The 20,124-nt window shown below is 53.5% G+C and overlaps 2 protein-coding genes and 2 long non-coding RNA genes across 4 annotated transcripts; 1 reads left to right on the top strand and 3 right to left on the bottom strand.

Moving 5' to 3' along the window:
* Nucleotides 1-9,200: 9,200 nt before the first annotated feature.
* On the bottom strand, nt 9,201-10,594 carry LOC147354098 (uncharacterized). Its single transcript, XR_015146214.1, has 2 exons — nt 9,813-10,594; nt 9,201-9,395 (listed from the first exon to the last, which is right to left on the bottom strand). It is a non-coding gene; the product is annotated as an uncharacterized LOC147354098 (long non-coding RNA).
* A 142-nt stretch (nt 10,595-10,736) lies between these two features.
* Nucleotides 10,737-12,479, top strand: PNMA8B (PNMA family member 8B). The gene is given in 10 exon segments (XM_086349398.1): nt 10,737-11,103; nt 11,106-11,212; nt 11,214-11,609; nt 11,611-11,678; nt 11,680-11,904; nt 11,906-11,943; nt 11,946-12,037; nt 12,040-12,332; nt 12,334-12,373; nt 12,375-12,479. Coding segments are annotated over 10 exon segments (1,590 nt in total). The 5' UTR covers nt 10,737-10,877.
* Nucleotides 12,480-13,234: 755 nt separating this feature from the next.
* On the bottom strand, nt 13,235-14,288 carry LOC147354096 (uncharacterized). The gene is made up of 3 exons (XR_015146215.1): nt 14,114-14,288; nt 13,599-13,656; nt 13,235-13,410 (listed from the first exon to the last, which is right to left on the bottom strand). It is a non-coding gene; the product is annotated as an uncharacterized LOC147354096 (long non-coding RNA).
* A 1,011-nt stretch (nt 14,289-15,299) lies between these two features.
* On the bottom strand, nt 15,300-20,124 carry CCDC8 (coiled-coil domain containing 8 subunit of 3M complex). Its single transcript, XM_086353254.1, has one exon. It carries the CDS (start codon nt 17,445-17,447, stop codon nt 15,891-15,893), a length of 1,557 nt encoding a protein of 518 aa, XP_086209380.1. The 5' UTR covers nt 17,448-20,124; the 3' UTR covers nt 15,300-15,890.

The following is a 20,124-nucleotide window of genomic DNA, read 5'->3' as shown; positions in this document are numbered from 1 at the left end:
AAGTGAGAGTGCCGGGCCTGAGAAATCAGGAAGACCCTTTGCTAGTCCCCTCAAGTCCTGCCCCAGCCCTTGGAGCGGAGGTAATGTCTGGCAGGGCCCTGAGAGGCCCCTACGTCCTTTCCTCTTGGAACACTTGGAGAATGCTTTAGGAAAACTGATTAGACAAAACACTGGGTTTCAAGTACAGAAACCAAATGTGTCCTGGGTTATGCTGAGAAGGGACTTCAGTGGCTCATGTCACTATAAAGTCCACGCTGAATTAGCTTCAGGTCTGGATGGTTCCAAGGCCTCTACTTCCGTTTATTCAGCCAAAGACTCATGGCCAGCTCCCATTGGATCGGCTGGGTCACGTGCCTGCCTCTGCACCAATCACAGTGACTGGAGAGGGACTGGGAGCTTTGATTGGCCAGGCTTCAGTGAGTGAAGGTTAGTGATCCCCACAGGAACCACCTGGATCACTCCAGGTGAGGGAGCAGATGCCACAAAGAGAAGGGGACATGAATCACTTAGGAGATGGGGGTTGGAGGTTTTAGGGCAATGTGTGTGGACACGGGGCTGGAAAGCAGGAGATTCTGTCCCAATGGGATGAGGGGCAGTAGTGAGACTCACTGTACCTGGATTGGGGAGGGCCTGAAGGGGAGTACGGGATCTTTTCCTTGGTTGTGGGTGTTTGTTGGAGAATCTCTGGAGTCCTGATGGGGAGAAGAGCATTCACCCATTTAGGTGCTCACTGAAGTCATTCCCACCTGGAGACTTCATTCATTCATTCAGTGTTCCTCTGGTGTCTGTTCTGGGACCCACCCGTGCACGTCACTGGGAACAGTGATGATTGAGATGGGCTCTGGCTCCTGGAGCTCACAGCCTCCGTGATCACGTACGGAAGTGAGTGCTAGAAACAAAAAGGCTGGATCCTCAGGGGAGGAGGGTCGAAATTGCTGGAGCTGATTCTGGATCAGGACCCACTTCCCGAAACGGGTGACATTGACCAGAGTCTGAAGGGAGAAGGTGACCCTCTGTGAAGTAGGGAAAGGGAGACAGTGCTTTGGAAAGCGGAGAAGGCAATGGCACCCCACTCCAGTACTCCTGCCTGGAAAATCCCATGGACGGAGGAGCCTGGTAGGCTGCAGTCCATGGGGTCGCTGAGGGTTGGACACGACTGAGCGACTTCACTTTCACTTTTCACTTTCATGCATTGGAGAAGAAATGGCAACCCACTCCAGTGTTCTTGCCTGGAGAATCCCAGGGACGGGGGAGCCTGGTGGGCTGCCGTCTATGGGGTCACACAGAGTCGGACACGACTGAAGTGACTTGGCAGCAGCAACTTTTGAAAGGGTTAGTGTACAAAAACCTCGGTGGCAGGATGGAGAACAGGAGACCCGAAGAGCTGATGGGAGAGGGGTGTGACTGAGTGGGGAAAGTTGCAAGGCCAGGCCCACGGGGAATTGTGAGCTGATTATGCCAGGGATGTGACCAAGGAGCAGAGGGCAGTTGGGTCACCAGGAACAGAGCTGGAAGTTTCTCTGCAGTTTAGGCGCTCTGTGTTGCTGGGAGAGTTAAACATCTCTGAGCCGCACTTTCTTCCTTTGTGGGATACTTTGAGCTACTGTGTTGAGTTAGGCACGTGGAGGATTTCGCACACGTCCTGGGGTGCAGTAGGGCTTTAAGTTACGGATATTGGTATTAATCCTCTTCCTTCTCCTCAGTACTGTCCTAAATCCCTTTTTGTATGGAGAGATGAGAAGATGCTTTAGGGATTTGCTGCGTCAGGGCGCCCTCTGGTGGGCACAGGGAGACATGGCTCACAGAAGAAAGCCGGACCAAAGGTTTCTAATTTAAAGATCTTTCTTCCCTCTCTCCCTCCCTGCTTCCGATCTCCCTGTCGTCTTTCCTTCCTTTCACATACATTCCCCCAGGACCTTAGCTGGAGACCCAGCTGGGTCCTGGTTTAAGGCAGGCGTCCTTCCCTCACCTTGGAGTCGTCCCCAGGCTGGGAGTCTCAGGGCGCGCGGGGTGGGCCCGGGGGGTGCTGAGTGGGGCTCCCTGACACACGCCTACGGACCTGACCGATCTCCAGCTCCGGTTGGCTGTGGCACCCCTTCAGCCCACGGGGTCCGAGCTCCCTGCGCCCCAGGGCAGGTCCGGGTTGAACCTGGTGAGCCCGAAGGATAACCTAGCGGGTCCCTCGGGGAGGGCTCTGTGCGAACATGGGCAGGCGCGACCCTCCGGACTCCTACGGGGTGGGGGATGGGTGTGAAAGTGCGCAAGGGGCGTCGGTCGCTGAGTCAGGGGACCCTGCTTGGAGGTCTCCTTATGGATTTGATTTTGTTCACGTGCTTGTAGTTGCGGATGTGGGTGTTTCTCTTCGGGGCTGAGGCGTATGTAGTTTATCTGTGTGTTTCACTTGTGAGGACTGGGTGGGTCTCTCCGTGGGTGTAGGTGGGGCGAGTCTTGGGGTGTGTGCACATTGTGTGTGTGTGAGCGCGCGTATGTGTGTGTATGTATGCAGGTTCAGTCCAAGTGTGTGTCAATGTTAGTTTGTGTGAACGCAAGTGTGAGTGCGTGTGAGCCAGTGTGTAAGCGTTTTGTGAGTGTGTGATCGTGCGATTGTGGCACGGGCTGACATGAGCCTGGTGCCACACCTCGAATCCAGCAAACCTCCAACACCAGCCCCTTCAGTCTTAGGGGAGGGCCGGGGAGATAGATCTAATGTCCGAACCTGAAGTCGCAAGTGTCCGGCCTGGAACCCCCTACCTCAACACTCTCCCTGCCTCTCAGGGATGTTCCATGTCGCAGAATCGTGGGGAGGGAATAGTGGAGGCTCTGAGCAGTAGTTGAAGGTCTGACGGTGCTACGTGAGCCGGTTGGAGTGTCTGCAGATTGTGGCTCCAGCATTGACCACCAGGTGGCGCTCCAGGGTTGCTACTTGACGCACCTGCGAAGGCGCCTCCCCAGAGCTCAAGCTGCTGCTGCTGCTGCTAAGTCGCTTCAGTCGTGTCCGACTCTGTGCGACCCCATAGACGGAAGCCCACCAGGCTCCCCCGTCCCTGGGATTCTCCAGGCAAGAATACTGGAGTAGGCTGCCATTTCCTCCTCCAATGCATGAAAGTGAGAAGTGAAAGTGAAGTCGCTCAGTCGTGTCCGACTCTTAGCGACCCCATGGACTGCAGCCCACCAGGCTCCTCCATCCATGGGATTTTCCAGGCAGGAGTACTGGAGTGGGGTGCCATTGCCTTCTCCGAGAGCTCAAGAGCATGAGCGAAATAACTTGCTCAGACTCAGCTCCAATGTAGGGGGCTGGAGTTCAGCACTAACAGTAAGAACGGTAACTTATTTATAGATCTCAATACATGCGCGCTGATTATTTAAATGCAAGTGTAGGCGCTTTTATTGTACCCATTTTACAGATGGGAAAACAGATTCAGAGAAGGTAGATGACTTGCTCAGAGTCACCCAGAGCTGGAATATGAACCCAGGCGGTCTGGCTTGACTAAAGTCAGGTCCGTGTGACTCCAGAATCTCTGGCTGGAACCGTTCCTTGCTGTCTCCCCAAACTCTGGAGGGAGAGGGGAGGGGAACACTGGACGTGGAGGAGTGAGGGCCGGGGAAGCGGCCAAAGATGAACTGGTGCAGAATGTTAAGGACCCGAGGTGCTGGGATGGGGACTCGGTATTGGGACTTGCAGTTGTCTCTGCATAAGCTGCCCCCATTGTGATCATGGTCAGGTGTGGGTGATCTGGAAGCCACTAGCTGCTGATTCATAACCTCAATAGGACTTGCTGAGGGCTGCAGGGCTGTTGCTGGGCACCAGCATGCCACAACCTCTCCTATCTTCCTGACAATGGTAAAAGAACGTGATCCCCATTTTCAGGGACATGAACGGAGGCATGGAGAAGTTAGTTACCAGCCCAAAGTATTAAGGATGGGACAGGTGTGTGCTGGCTATTTTTTGCTGCATAACAAACCACCCCAGAGTTTCCCTGGTGGTTCAGGTGGTAAAGAATCTGCCTGCAATGAAGGAGACCAGGTTTGATTCCTGGGTCAGGAAGATTCCCTGGAAAAGGGAATGGCAACCCACTTGCCTGGAGAATCCCATGGACAGAGGAGCCTGGCAGGCTACAGTCCGTGGGGTTTCAAAGAGTTGGATGCAACTGAGCCATTAACACACATATATACACAAACCACCCTGAACTCAGTGACATAAAACACAGAATGTTTAATTATGTTCATGGAGTCTGTAGGTCAGCATAATGAAAAAGCACAGTGGGGGTGGATTTTTTTTCAATTTCGCAATGTCTGGTGCCTTAGCTGGGGTGACTCTAATGACTAAGGTCTGGAATCAGCTGGAAGCTTCTTCAGTCATGTTTGGTGCCCCATCTTGGGTGATCTGAAGACTGCACTTAGCTGGAGGTGTTGACTTGAACACATACACTGGTCTCTATGTGGGCTGGGCTTCCTCACAGCATGGCAATTATGTTTCAAGCGGGAATGTCTTGGGAAGGAGGTCTCGAGGGCAAATACTCTAAGAGAACTGGGCAAAAGCCTTATAACTGATCTTGGAAGACACAGCATCACTTCTGCCATACCTGTTGAGGCGGTCACAAGCTTGTCCAGGGTCAGATTCAAGAAAAGGGAATGTGGACAGACCCCACTCCTAGATGAGGATCAAAGAACTTGTCGTCTTGCTTTAAAACTGTCATCAGTGTCTTTTCTTGGAGGAGTGAACAGGAAAAAGGTAAAATGTGATGAATGACCATCTTGCAACCCTGCTCAGCGGGTAGAATTACAGACAAGATATACAACTGGTATTGCTCTAAGACACTTTACCACCAGTTCTAAGAAAGTGGGTAACATTAGGGAGTTTGGGATTGACCTGTAGACACTCTATATTTAAAATGGATAACTGGGACTTCCCTGGCAGCCCAATGGTTAAGACCCAGAGTTTCCATTGCAGGGGGCACAGGTTCAAGTCCTGGTCTGGGAACTAAGATTCCACTTGCCATGCAGCATGGCAAAAATAAAATAAAATAGATAAGCACTACTGCATAACACAGGGAGCTCTGCTCAATATTATGTAACAACCTAAATGGGGAAAGAATTTGAAAAAGAATATATATGAATCACTTTGCTGTATACCTGAAACTGTCACATTGTTAATCAACTATACTCCAAAATAAAATTAAAAGTTTAAAGAAGTGAGAAACGAATGGAGATAGATACCATACAAGGAATTGTGCAAACATAGATAAATGCCCCCAAACAGCAATGCACATTTTGCAAGAACACATGAAAAGAAAAAGACAGACATGAAAACGTGCAAAACGAAAAGAGTTGTCCAGGTTGATGGAGGAATGGGAGAAGGGGGTGAGGATCAGATATCATTTTAAAGACACGGAAGCAGGTGGAGTTGACAGTTCCTTGGATCTACATGTCCTGAAAGGCATGCCACTGGCCACTGAGATCCAGACACAAGGCAGTGAAATGAATTTTGCTTTGAGGATCTGCTGTTGCGGTTTCCCTGGTAACCACTGGAGGGAGAGATTGAAGAAAGAGGAGCAGAAAGACTATGGAGTGGGGACAAAGAAGCAGTGAACTTCATTCCTGTGATTCAATTATAACCTGCAGGAGAAACACCCACAGTCACCTTTTTCTTACCTCAGGGCCCTAGGGCACCTTGTGTTGTACCAACTCAGCGGTGTGTGTTTCCAACTCGGTGGTTCTGGAATTGCTTGGTCTCAAGATGTCTTACATTATTAAAAAACTCATCAAGGACCCCAAAGAGCTTTTGTTTCTGTGGGTTCAATCTGTCTATGTGTACCCTGGAAGAATGTCAACCGAGCAATTAGAAGTATTTACTTATGAACTTGTTTAAAAATAGCACTAGCAAACATATGTGACGTGTTCACCCAAATAACATATGTATAGCTATATTTTCCAAAACAAAAACAAATTGAGAAGAGCGGCATTGTCTTTATCTTTTAGGAAATCTCTTTCCTGTCTGACTCAACAGAAACTGGTTTTTCATACCTGCTTCTGCATTTGTTCAGCTGCAATATCTCATGTCATGTTGCCTCTGAAAAATTCCACTGAACACTCGTGAGAGAATGAGAGTGAAAAAGACAGATAATGTTTGAGCAGTATTATGAAAATGGTGTCAATCTCATGGACCCCCTGAAAGGTCCTTGCAGATTCCCTAGGGGTCCCACGACCACACTTTGAGACCCTCCGCTCCAATAGTGCTGTTGTCGTTCAGTCGCTGACTTGCATCCGACTCTTTGAGACCCCCAGGACTTCAGCACGCCGGCCTTCCCTGTCCTCCCCTGTCTCCCGGAGTTTGCTCAGACTCATGGCCATTGAGTTGATGATGCTGTCTCACAATCTCATCCTCTGCATCCACCAGTTCAGTTCAGTCGCTCAGTCGTGTCCGACTTTTTGAGACCCCATGAATTGCAGCACGCCAGGCCTCCCTGTCCCTCACCAACTCCCGGAGTTCACTCAGACTCACTTCCATCGAGTCAGTGATGCCATCCAGCCATCTCATCCTCTGTCGTCCCCTTCTCCTCCTGCCCCCAATCCCTCCCAGCATCAGAGTCTTTTCCAATGAGTCAACTCTTCGCATGAGGTGGCCAAAGTACTGGAGTTTCAGCTTTAGCGTCATTCCTTCCAAAGAAATCCCAGGGCTGATCTCCTTCAGAATGGACTCGTTGGATCTCCTTGCAGTCCAGGGGACTCTCAAGAGTCTTCTACAACACCACAGTTCAAAAGCATCAATTCTTTGGTGCTCAGCCTTCTTCACAGTCCAACTCTCACATCCATACGTGACCACAGGAAAAACCATAGCCTTGACTAGATGGACCTTTGTTGGCAAAGTAATGTCTCTGCTTTTGAATATGCTATCTAGGTTGGTCATAACTTTCCTTCCAAGGTGTAAGCGTCTTTTAATTTTGTGGCTGCAGTCACCATCTGCAGTCAGTTTGGAGCCCCCCAAAATAAAGTCTGACACTGTTTCCACTGTTTCCCCATCTATTTCCCATGAAGTGATGAGACCAAATGCCATGATCTTCGTTTTCTGAATGTTGAGCTTTAAGACAACTTTTTCACTCTCCACTTCCACTTTCATCAAGAGGCTTTTGAGTTCCTCTTCACTTTCTGCCATAAGGGTGGTGTCATCTGCATATTTGAGGTTATTGATATTTCTCCCGGCAATCTTGATTCCAGCTTGTGCTTCTTCCAGTCCAGCGTTTCTCATGATGTACTCTGCATATACGTTAAATAAGCAGGGTGACAATATACAGCCTTGACGGACTCCTTTTCTTATTTGGAACCAGTCTGTTGTTCCATGTCCAGTTCTAACTGTTGCTTCCTGACCTGCATACAAATTTCTCAAGACGCAGATCAGGTGGTCTGGTATTCCCATCTCTTTCAGAATTTTCCACAGTTTATTGTGATCCACACAGTCAAAGGCTTTGGCATAGTCCATAAAGCAGAAATAGATGTTTTTTTGGAACACTCTTGCTTTTTCCATGATCCAGCGGATGTTGGCAATTTGATCTCTGTTCCTCTGCCTTTTCTAAAACCAGCTTGAACATCAGGAAATTCATGGTTCACATAGTGCTGAAGCCTGGCTTGGAGAATTTTGAGCATTCCTTCTTAACAAGCAGGCACAGCGTTTGTCCTCAAACACAGGGAGTGGGAAGAATTTTGCAGAACATTTAATAAGCTCTCTCTCTCTCTCTCTCTTTTTTTTTCCCCAGCTTGGAGGCAGTGGCTAGGCCAGTCATGGATCCCATCTCTGTCCAACAGAGCATCCTAATTCCAGGACAGATATCCAGAGAGGGGCTAGGCGGGACAGATTGGAGTTCCCAGCGCCCTGCCTAGCTGATCCTTGCTCTCTAATTTTCTACTCGACTTCTGGGACCATGTTCCTGCTCAGCTCTGGCTCACTCTGATCAGGAGAGAAATGAGGGAGAATTCCATCTGCGGCCAGAAAATGGAACAAAGATCCATTGCACCTGTCTTTCGGGAATAAATGTGGGCTTGAGTATGAACAGAAACTGGAATTATGCAAGAAGGATGGCAGGGGCCCTAGAATAGAAACTGCCATAGTCAGCGGTGATGAAAACCAGTTTTAAAACTATGCTGTGTGTTTGTATGTTACATGGAGTTAGGTTTTGAGCTGAGATCACTGTGAACTGATTTTTTTGTGTAGATGTGAATGCCTGGAGGGATCCCCAAAAGTAGGGGAAGATGTGGATCAGTTCAAAGTTCATGACCGTTCCTGGCAGCCTACACACAGGCTTCCCAAATGGGGCGCTAAACGCTTCAGGTGCCCAGATCACGTTTGCAAACTGCCCTCTGGAGGTCAAACTGCTGTTAATAGAAACTCCTGAAGTATACTTCCGGGACTTGCCTCTGAATCTTAATCTCTTTCTATTTCTTCACCCCTACCACCACCACCTGACAACCACTGGTTTCTCTTCTGTATCTGTAACTATGTTTCTGTTTTGTTATGTTTGTTCATTTGTTTGTTTGTTTTTAGATTCCACATATAAGTAGAATAATATAGTATTTGTTTGTCTCTGACTTATTTTGCTCAGCACAATACCATCTAGTACCATCAGTGTTATCCCAAATGGCAAGATTTTTTACTTTTTAAAATGGGTCTTTAAATAATAAATTCCATTGTATTTAGTGGAATATTACTCAATCATATATATATATATAGAAAATTTTCTTTATTTATAAACACACGTGTAAATCCTCTATATATTATAATATACAATAAAGATGAAGGAATCTTGTTTATCCATTTTATCCATTCATCTGTTAACGGGCACTTAAGTTGCTCCATATCTTGGCTATTGTAAATAATGAATAATGTAAATAAATGAAAATCTATTCCTAAAATTCATTTCCCCTGTTTTTTATATATTGAAGGTAGCCGTTAGCAAACTTACATATTACACATGTGGCTTGCCTTGGGGGCTTGCATTATATTTCTTTTAGACCACACTGCTCTAGAGAGAAAAGTGACACCCATTTGGTGGAAAGGAAAGGAAAAGGGAGAAGCAGGGAAAATGAAAGCTGAGGGGCAGGTAGGAGAGTGAGCAAGCAGTTTGGTTGTCCTAGGACCAGTTGCCATGGTAACCTTGCAATAAACTCTCTTCCTACATTAAAAACAAAACAAAAATGAAGTGTTTTGGTTTCTTTTTTTTAAAATCTCCTTCTTTATTTATATATTTATTTGACAATTAAATATATATATTTATATTAAATTATTGTAAAAAGGGTCAAGAAAGAATGAATTCTCATCGCCATCTTTCAGGGAGCACCAGCTCTGGGCCAACCTCTGTTCCAAAGGCTTTCGTGGATCATCCTGTTTAATCCCCTTAAGGATCCTATGAAAGTGAAAAGTGAAAGTGTTAGTCACTCAATCATGTCTGACTCTTTGCCACCCCATGGAGTGTAGCCTGCCAGGTTCCTCTGTCCATGGGATTTCCCAGGCAAGAATACTGGAGTGGATTGCCATTCCCTTCTCCAGGGGGTCTTTCCAACCCAGGGATCAAACCTGGCTCTCCCAAGTTGCAGGCAGATTCTTTAACATCTGGGCCACCAGGGAAGCCCAAGGATCCTATGAGTAGGGTTAATGGTTATGTGCATTACACAGAGAAACCCAGGAAACTTCCCAGAGTCATAGCGGGGGCAGCAGCAGAAACCCAATGGCTGGGCCACAGTGCCTGATTTATGTAGAGCTGGGGTGAGGGTTAGCAAGGATGATGAAGGGGAAGTGTGTTCGTGGTAGCTATGACATTCACCCATCCCAGCCTGTAGACCCAGTCAGGATCAAGGTCTTCTTCCGGAAGTGATGTCTATTCTCACTGCTGATCACACCCACACAGGAACCATATGCAAAAACACAGTTAATAGTAGGTGTCTGGTTATGGCTACAGAAACATCTGTAAGAGCGAGGCCGGACCCTATCAATGAGGGCTGTGGACCCTAAAGGATGCCAGCACTTCGCAGCCGAGGCCTGTGTATCCTTACTGAAGCCGATTCCCACTGAGTGAGGCCCGAAAACTCTGAGCGTGGCTTGCACCCCAAGAGTGAGTCCTGGTTCCACCGTGGGCGGCCAGAGGCTCTTGATCTACGTCTCTGCAGCCTGAACCCCACCTGTACACGGTGGAGGGCTGGAAGCGTCTACCCCTGAAGGAGATCGCGGATGTCCCTAACTGCTGTCTTGCCCCCTGTGAATATGGCCTTTGTGGGGGCTCATCACAGATGGTGATCCCAACCCCCAGAGTCTTCCTTTGCTTGAGCTCGTCTAGAGCTGGATCCCTTCAGACCCCAGCAACTGAGACCCAGGCAGCAGCCCCGGCGTTGCCATGGTGACGCGGCCCAGCTGGGAGCCGGGGCGAGCCTGTGTGCGCAGGCGCAGGGCCGAGCAGCCGCCTCCGCGCAGAACTGCAGAGACTGAGAGAAGGGCGCATGGCCAGACGTGGCCCCGGAGCCGCGAGGGGGACGCGCCTCTCCCCGCTGCTCTAGGTGCCGACCGCGCCCCCCTCCCCACCAACTGGCCCGGGCGCCGCCGTGTCATTCCGCCTCGGTCAGGCACAAAGGGCGGAGCGGAGGGGCCGGTGGCATCCCTGGATTTGCCACGCAAACTCCCTGTGGGTGCTAGGACCCCCATGAGGAGGGGGTCTCGGGAATGGCCGCTGGGTCAGTCGCCCGGGAGCAGCAGGAGCCGGAACCTGGTCACGTTCATCTGAACCTGAACTCCAGGCCCTGCGGCGCTGTTCCAGGGTGGCATTTGCCCAGGGCCCCGCAGCCCACATGCACCTCGGGCTCCCTCCTGCTCCGCGATCAGCGCCAGAGGCGGCACCATGGCCACGGGCCCTCTGGGGGGACTGGTGCAGGGGGCTGGCCCTGGACTTGCACCGGGCCTCCCAGAGGACGTGGAGCCGGCGGCCATCCAAGTGGTCCTGCAGCCGGTCTTCCTGCCCCAGGGCACGTTCGGGCTGAGGAACGCCAGGGCCATGAGGGTCGAGAACGCCAAAGCCACCGTGATGGAGTTTGTGGAGAACATTAATCACAGCGCCATCCCCGGTGAGATCCGGGCAGGGACGGCGTCTAGAGGGTTCTGTGCAAGGAAAGCGCGGAGGACACGACGGTCCTGAGGCAGATGAGACGGTCGCTGCTGGGTGAACTTCCTTCCCCCCGAGGCGGCAGTGGCCAGGGTCTCTGGGGACAGATCCACCCCTCCTGATTCGGAGACTCAGGCTCGGGGATCGGGGCCGACGGTCAGGGAGGCTGACCTCGCTCCTGATGCAGCCCAAAATGCTAGAACATCAGGTCATCGAGATCGCGGAAACAGAACCAGAGGCAGCAGGTGGACCCAGACGGGCAAGAAGAGGGACTATGGAGGGCGGCCATCCACATCGGGGAAGCGAGAGTCGGAGGACTCTTCTGAGGAGAGCCTGGGGCTCGTGATCCAGGAAATGGACCGGGAGGACCTAAGCGGGGATGAGGGTCATAGCATGCTGCAGGCCACCGCGGAGGAGTTCCTTGGGTAGTGGGGCCTCCAGAGCCAAGGAGATGACGGGCAAGGTCCTCAGTGAGTTCTTGGCCCTGGCAACGGTGACGGACAAAGCCAAAAAAAGAAGGAGAAAGATTCCCCCTTCGGGCGGGGGTCGACTTATCAGCCATACTGGCAGTGGGAGACGCGTCTGGTGAGGAGACCGCGGACAGCGACGCCTCCCAAAGCGAGTCCCAGGAAAACGGAGATCAAGAAAAAGAGAGGGTGGACAATCCTGAGTTTGTGGCCCTTGTGGCTCATACAGACCCCTCTGCCCAGGACGAGGTGTTGAAAATGGCTTCTGTGATGGAGTCGCTGGGCTGAAGGACAAGGAAGACAAGAGGTCTTGTCTGTCATGGCCGAGGACACCTCCGGAACCGCGTGAAGGTGCAAGAGGCAGGCTTCCAGGTGGCCGCCGTCGTCCTAAGGAAGGCCAACGACAACACCTGCCGGAATGAATGCGTCTCCCCACCAAGACTGAGCCCCAGACCCCCTTCAAGGGCAAGAAGGCTCCCCGGGGCGCGCTGGGGAGCTGTGGGGGATGAGGAGGAAGATGGGCCGGGGTGGGGGGGGGTGGGGAGCTCCTGGAGCTCGCGGCGCTCCGGGCGACCTAGGACGTGGCTGAGGTGATGGAGGAAGAAAAGGAAAAGGCCTGGGAGGGCGGGAGGTTGAAATTGTCCAAAGGCCACCTGGGGGAGGTCTTGGCACTGCAGGCGGCCCGCGGGAACTGGTAGTCGGAGGAGGCGTCGGAGGATGCGGAGAGCGGAGTCCGAGTCCGAGGACCGGGCATCCAGGAAGCCCCTGGACCAAACGAGCCCGCACGGCCTGCAGGGCCCTGGGTCGAGCAGGCAGCGTCAGCTCCCGCCCCTTCTGGATGTATCGTCACTCAGTCGTTTCCGACTCTTTGTGACCCCATGGACTGTAGCCTACGAGGCTCCTCCATCCATGGGATTTTCCAGGCAAGAATACTGGAGTGGGTTGCCATTTCCTTCTCCAGGGGATCTTCCCGACCCAGGGATTGAACACGGGTCTCCTGAATTGCAGGCGGACGCTTTACCCTCTAAGCCATCGGGGAAGCCCGCCCCTTCTGGGAACCCGCAAAACTCGAGAGGAGGCGAGCGGCGGCCGAGGCTGGAGGGGCGCCCTCCCGAGACGAAAACCCAGGAGGAGACCGCAGGAAGCAAGAGCAGGAAGGGGTGCGCGGGAGCCGGGACGCAGGCCGAGGCCGGCCCAGGGCTCAGCTGCCCGCCGGCTCCAAGTCGGCGCGTGGGAAGAAGACTGGTTGGGACAGGAGGCTGCACCCCATGTGCCGCTAGGGACGCTCCGAGGGGGCGAGGCTGCAGTTGCCCGTGGGGTCCCAGCTCGGCGCTCCCTCCGCCCTCCCCGCCGCGGTGGCGGCTCTGGCCGAACCATGCATTCCCGGCTCAGTTGTGAGCGCCGCCCACCGCTCGCTCTCTGGTCCTTTCAGTCCATCCTTTGCAGGTGGCGCGGGCGATCCTGATGCAAGAAGAATGTAATGTGTAATGAGCGCCCGCGGAGGCAGCAGCCCCAGGTGACGCGACGGTCTCAGGGCCCACCCAGAGGGCTTGGCTTTGCGTCTCCCGGCTTAGCACAGGGGCGAGTGTGTCCGCGGACACCGGGCACCGAGAGAGGCCAGCAGTGCCGGGGCTTGCTTTCTTGTTGTCCGTGGAAACCCCGATCCCTTCCAGACTCATGTTTCTGGCCAGCATCTGTGAGCCTCTGTTCCTCATTCCAATCTGATGGGGGCTGGCCTGTGTGATGGAGGTTCCAGCCGGGCAAGGGGAGTGTCAGGGTGCAGCTGAGCCAGAAGGCTGAACCTCCTGCTGGGGGAGGAGAGGATTCCAGGCAGAGAAGCCTGAGAGGCAGAGGGGTGTGCTCCTGGGGGAGGGGAGAAAAGGTCGGGGAGGGGAAGAGAGGGGTGGGGACCAGGGCACCAGGAGCAGGGGAGGAGGGGAAGGGGGAGAGGGAAAGACACTGCCCATCTGAAGTGCAGCTGGAACAAACGCACCAGCTTCTCAGCGCCAAGGCCTCCTGCTGGTGTCCACAGGCTGAATCTGACACTCGACCTGCAGTGTTTTCAAACAATGGGACTTCTTAGCAACACTTTCAATTTGGGACAATTCACATACGGTGTGTTGGCTTTTCTCTGCAGTACCAAGCAGTGCACCTCCCACAGGTCTGTGGTTCCCCTTAGATGTCCCACCAGCTCTCCCCTACCCACCTCCCGTGGGGTGGCAGTCCCCTGGGCGCTGGAGGGAAGGGGTGAGGCGGGCGGATGCCCGGTGGAAGCGCCCTCAGGAGGCAGAACATCCCGTGCAAAAGCCCCAAGGCACTGTGGAGATTGGGGTTTATTCATGTGTAACCCTTGAGGGCTCGGGTGCCAGGATTTCCTGCTGGGCATAGAGGAGACCATGTCTCCAAACAGGCCACCTCCCTTCACAGGGTTGGCCGTTTAATTACATTCCACGTGACTGGAGTTGTGAACTCTGCTGAGGTCCCTGGGGTCGGAGCGTGCAGACATACCGGGAGCGTGTCCCCTTCCCAGTCCTGGGACCCCTAGGAGGAAGCTGTCCCGCCCCTCGGTCGGCTCAAAAGGAGAGAGGGGCGTCCTGAGATTCTCGGGAATGTCATCTGGTCCTGGAAAGGCCCGGAGGGAGAAGCCAGAAACCGATAAGTCTTTCCCACTGTTAAGTTCTCTAGGGCCTGGAGCCCACGAAGCCCCGCCTTCCTCATTGCAGGCTCCGCCCCGCTGAGAACTAGGCCTGCGGAGAAAACGTCAACCCAGGCGAGCGCTGTCGTGGCTTGTTTATCCACTAGGAGGCGCCCTAAGACCAATAGCTTAAATCACGAGCACAATGACCCTTCTTGGGGTCCACCGCCTTGAAGTTCCGCCTGTTTTCTCAACGTCAGGCAGCCCAAAACCGACTTTCCAGTAAAGCTGCAAAGTAAGGTCCTGAGACCAACTGCATCCACATCTCCTGGGAACGTCTTAGCAATGCATATTCTCAGGCCCACCCCAGACCTACAGAATGATGTCTAAGAAGTCCAGGCCAGGACTGCAGCCTGTCGGGAGGACCCAGCTGGACTTTAGCCCTACCTCCAAGAATTTCCCTTTATCCGGCTTCTATGGAGGCCGGGGCATGGTTATTTGCTGTCTGTTTTACCCCTGGGTTAGGGGGACACAGACAATACAGAGAGAAGTCCCCCAGCTCCCAGGGTGTGTAGCAACCCGATTATAAGCTCACTAATGGGCTGCCGTCTATGGGGTCGCACAGTTGGACACCCCTGAAGCGACTTAGCAGCAGCAGCAGCAACTTGATACACTGCTCACTACCACACCACAATCCAGTTCTTTGGCCTGTTCCTATTGCAATGATTTTTCCCCAATGTATCCAGTGACCAAGCTGCCCCAGATTCTTGGGCCACACTGCCTGCTCTAGCAATTCACAGCTCTGATGTGAAGGGCCCCTGAACCCGCACTTTGGACATTTCCCAAATTATTCTTCTGTACGTGGAAACCAAGAAGGGATGAAGCATGTAAACTGCAGGACCTGGACCCACCAAGCCTGCAGAACCCAGGTGTGGGGGAATGGCAGGAAAAGTGACTTAAACACGGGTAGGCATCACGGACAGTGGGAGTAAAGGGGACACAAGGCTGTGACAAAATCACCCCGGGGCATTTTTCAGTTGCCAAGCCAGAGCCAAGAAGTAAGTTGGTAAATATTTTTATTTGCATGTTGACCTGCGCCCTCTTTTCCAGTTCCAGGAGGCAGTGAGTGAAAGTGTACGGGCAAAAGGGGGAAGAAAAAGGGGAAGAGGAAGGGATTTCTCCTTTGCCTCGCTCCCTTTTCCAGGCTGAGCACCTCGAGTTGCATTTGAGGAGGTTAAAATCATAGGGGATGCAACTCCATTGTATGGGTTTCTTTCATTACATTCCTTGGGTTACTATAAAGAGTCTGTATATATATATATATATATTTTAATCAATGCATAGGGAATTCCCCAGCAGTCCAGTGGTTAGGACTCAGCGCTTTCACCACTGGGGAGACCTGGGTTCAATCCCTGGTCAGGAAACTAAGATCCCACAAGCCATGTGGGAAAAAAGAAAAAGAAAGAAAAAAAAAAATCAATGCATAGAAAATACAATTTTAATAAGAAAGGGGCATTCGGTAGAGATGTGAGAGGCACTGCCAGGCCCTCACTCTACCTCCGTTTTCAAGTGTGGTGAGTTAGAGACATGCCGTGAGTGACCCACACTGTGGAAGGTGCTGAGGTCCTCCGCGGCCCCCCTGCCCTCACCTCACAGCTGGTCCTCTTGCTCTCCATGCTCTGCCTCTGCTCTGGCCTCAGCCCGCAGGACCCTGAGGCTCCTGGCCTCGCCTGCCCTGGGGACTCTCTTGGGTAGTGTGGGCAACCGGGGAGTGTGCCAAAAGGCTCTCCGGCGCTTCCGAAACCATGAAAAGCGTCCGGGGGTCTGGAACCTCACTGTTTTGACCGGTTTCCGGGTCCGAGCTCCTGCAGTGGCCCCTGTGGCCCTTCCGGCAGCTGAGGATTCAGCCTCCTGGACAGCCGGGGTCTCTGCCCTCTGATTACAGACAGCTTCTGCCCTCTGGACCGATCCAGCTTCTTCTCCATCAGGTACGGCCTCTGCTGCCTGGACAACCGGGGCCTCTGGCCTCAGATCCTCTGCAGCTTCTGCCCTCGGGTCAGCCGGGGCCTCTGCCCTCTGATTGTCTGGGGCCTCTGCCCCTTGGACAGGTATGGCCTCTGCTCCCTGGACAGCCAGGGCATCTGCTCTCTGATTATCCACAGCCTCTGCCTCCTGGACAGCTATGGGCCCTGCTCTCTGATTATCTACAGCCTCCCCAATCTGGTTACCTACAGCCTCCACCCTCTGATTATCTATGGCCTCCCCCCTCTGATTATCTATGGCCTCCCTCCTCTGATTATCTATGGCCTCCCTCCTCTGCTCATCTGCAGCCTCTCCCCCCTGAGCTCTTGATGCTGTTTCCTCCCTCCTGCGACGTCTGAAGGAAGCCCAGTTGATCTGGGGCTTCCATCGCCTTGGGGGGGTCTCAGGTACCCGCCCATCTCGTGCATTTCCCACGTTACACCCCAGGCTGGCGCTGCCTGGCACCGATGCACTGTCCCTCTCCACCCTGGTAGAGGCCTGCCTGGCCTCACCCACCCCGGGGCTGGACTTCGGTGCCCAGCCCTTCACCCTCCGCTTCAGCTTCCCCCAGGACACCTGGCTGACACACTCCCGCCACCTGTCTGCTTTGGACTGCTGGGGCCCCGGGCTGTCGTCAAACATGGGCACGGGCAGGTTCACCCGGCGGCGGGGAGGCGGCGCGCTGGGTTTCTTCTCCCCTCGCCGAAGGAAGGCCTCCACCAGTTCCTCATCATCCTCGCTCTCCAGGTCGCTCCCGAGGAACTTGCTACCCAGGTAACTGACGGGCATTTTGCGCACCTTTCTGCCACGGCCGGCGCCTTTGCGGCCCTTGTCAGCCTTGTTCCTGGAGGTCTCGAAATCGCTGAACTCGCTGTCACTGGCGTTACTGCTGTCATAAGTGCCCACGACCAGCCGGGGGGGTGGGGTCACCATCTGCTGGACTCTCCTCCTCACTCGGGGCTCCTTAGACTTTCTGGGGGGCTGGGGTGGATGCGGGGTGCTCTTCTCGATAATGCGGGCCACGTCCTCCAGGGTGCGGCCCTCTTCTTCCAGAAACTGGATCAGCCGTTCCCGAAATTCCGCCTCCTTGGTGGCCGGCTTGGAGATGACCCTCCAGACGCCTCCGGCCAGCCGGACCTCGCGGGGGATGAGCAGATAGTCCACGTCTTCCCCAATCTGTAGCATCCCCACTGTGGAGTCCTCCTCCCGGCGGAACACCTTGCCGATTTTCTTAAAGGTCCCCACGGGCTTCAAAGCTTCGACGAGGACGTCCAGATCCACGTCTTTGCAGACGTCCGGGACGCTCCAAAGGATGAGGCAGTCGGGGGACGGGAGGAAGCCCCAGGGGAACCAGCCCCCCACATGGCTTTTCTCGAGCGTCTTTAAGATCTCCAGGGTGAAATCTGGGCTGGGGGCAATGAGCCCAAACTACTCGTAGCCTCGAGTCTTGGACGGGGAGAGGGGAGTAGGTTGCTCTCCCCGCAGCGCTGCCCAGAGAGTGCCCTCCCACTTTTCTCTGCAACAGTCCGGTCTCGATCCGCTCCCCGCGAAGGATTAGTGGGAATCAATTTCCAGGATGCTTACGTGAGCCGGCGTGAGGTCAGTTCTGAGGCTCCCAGCCCACTGCAAGCTGCAGACGTGGTGTCCCGGCTCCAACTGCGGGCGCACGGGCCGTCCGGTGGTTCTTCCTGTTCCACAGATGCGCCTGGAACTTGAGAGGACTTCGCAGACAAAGGCGGCTGAGCCTTGGCTATTCAATATGGCCGAGGCGCTCGGAGGCCGCGGCGCAGCTCCCCAGGAGGGTCTCCCACTCCTAGGCAGGCTGCCACCTCAGGCCAGGCTGACCTTGCCGCTCCTCCCGCCTCCCAGCCGAGGAACGCGCGCGCGGGCAGGAAGTTCCTCCTCGCCGGTCCCCAGGATGGGGCCCACCTTCCCCCTTCTCATCTTACACTCCGGGACTCGGGAAGACTGACAGGGGGGCTGTCCACTCCCTTCGGGACGCCCTCATTCCCCTCCCCCACAGGGGTGTGGCCGCGCCCCGGGCCTCTCTGAGGCCCCGTCTTCCTAGCCGATCGCCCCGCGCCGAAGCGAAGCCCACGTCAGCAGCTTTCCCCGGGAAAGGCGGCCGTTCCCAAACCTGCCATCCCAAACGTGCGGGTTCCAGCCAAGCCCGGAAGGTGGGCGTGCAAATGGGGCAGTCCCTCTGAAACCCGTTGGTACTGTGTATTACTATTTTAAAATCACGTGCCTTTTGGTATCAGCACTTCCTACCTATAGACCCAGACAGATGGGTAGAGAACTTGGTACCAGCTCCAGGATGGAGCTTGGCACACAGTAGGTGCTCTAGAATACTTCTGAGTGAATAAATGAATGGTTGGATGGGATCACAGGCTTCACTGGACAAGAGACTGAGGAAACTCCCGGAGATAGTGAAGGACAGGGAAGCCTGGCTGTGCTGCAGTCCATGGGGTCGCAAAGAGTTGGACACGACTTAGCCACCAAACAGCAACCTGATCATCAGTAGAAACTCTGTTCTTTCAGTAAAATATTAGGCAGCTATGAAAAAAAAAAAGTAACTGAGGATGCTGCTGCTGCTGCTAAGTTGCTTCAGTCGTGTCCAACCCTGTGCGGCCCATAGACGGCAGCCCACCAGGCTCCCCTGTCCCTGGGATTCTCCAGGCAAGAATACTGGAGTGGGTTGCCATTTCCTTCTCCAATGCATGAAAGTGAAAAGTGAAAGTGAAGTCGCTCAGTCGTGTCCGACTCTTAGCGACCCCAGGGAATGCAGCCTACCAGGCTCCTCCATCCATGGGATTTTCCAGGCAAGAGTACTGGAGTGGGATGCCATTGCCTTATAGTCACCTTTTATTGAGCACTGCTGCTGCTGCTGCTGCAGCTAAGTCGCTTCAGTCGTGTCCAACTCTGTGCAACCCCATAGACGGCAGCCCACTAGGCTCCTCTGTCCCTGGGATTCTCCAGGCAAGAACACTGGAGTGGGTTGCCATTTCCTTCTCCAATGCATGAAAGGGAAAAGTGAAAGTGAAGTCGCTCAGTCGTGTCCGATTCCTAGCGACCCCATGGACTGCAGCCCACCAGGCCCCTGCGTCCATGGGATTTTCCAGGCAAGAGTACTGGAGTGGTAGCTATGTATTAATACTAGACATCACTCTATTAATACAAATTAACTCATGAAATCTTCACCAAAGCATTATGAGACAGTTACTAGGATGCTCATTCCCATTTTATAGCTGAGGAAATAAAATCACTTGCTCAAGGTCACATGAGCAAGAAAGATGGGAACCTGGATTTGAATCTCAAATAGTCTGACGTGTGAGAGAGGGTGTGTGTTTGTGGGCATGTTCACATGCATAGGCCAAATGGCATAGACGGGAGCACGTTCTCTTTGGATGTATGACTGAGTGAGTGAAAGTCACTCGGTTGTGTCCGACTCTACAGTCCCTGGAATTCTCCAGGCCAGAATACTGGAGTGGGTAGCCATTCCCTTCTGCAGGGGATCTTCCAAACCCAGGGACTGAACCCAGGTCTCCCATATTGCAGGTGGATTCTTTACCAGCTTAGCCACGAGGGAAGCCCAAGAATATTGGAGTGGGTAGCCTATCCCTTCTCCTGCGGATCTTCCCGACCCAGGAATTGAATCTGAGTCTCCTGCATTGCAGGCGGATTCCTTACCAATTGAGCTATCAGGGAAGCTTTGGATGTATAAATGTTGCCAACAGTGGCCGTGTATGGGGAGGGGGACGGGGGACCCCCAGAAGTGGCAGACACGTGTACTTTTCACTCTATATTCTGTTAGATGGCGTAGGCTTTGTTTTAGCAATTGAAAATGTTCATTAAAATAAGC

This window comes from Bos grunniens, chromosome 18 (assembly GCF_055505025.1).
Source record: "Bos grunniens cultivar Pamir isolate PY7600 chromosome 18, Bosgru_T2T1.0, whole genome shotgun sequence".
NCBI classification, from domain to species: domain Eukaryota; kingdom Metazoa; phylum Chordata; class Mammalia; order Artiodactyla; family Bovidae; genus Bos; species Bos grunniens.
The sequence above is the reverse complement of the archived record's forward strand: the minus strand, read 5'-3'. Positions and strand labels throughout refer to the sequence as shown.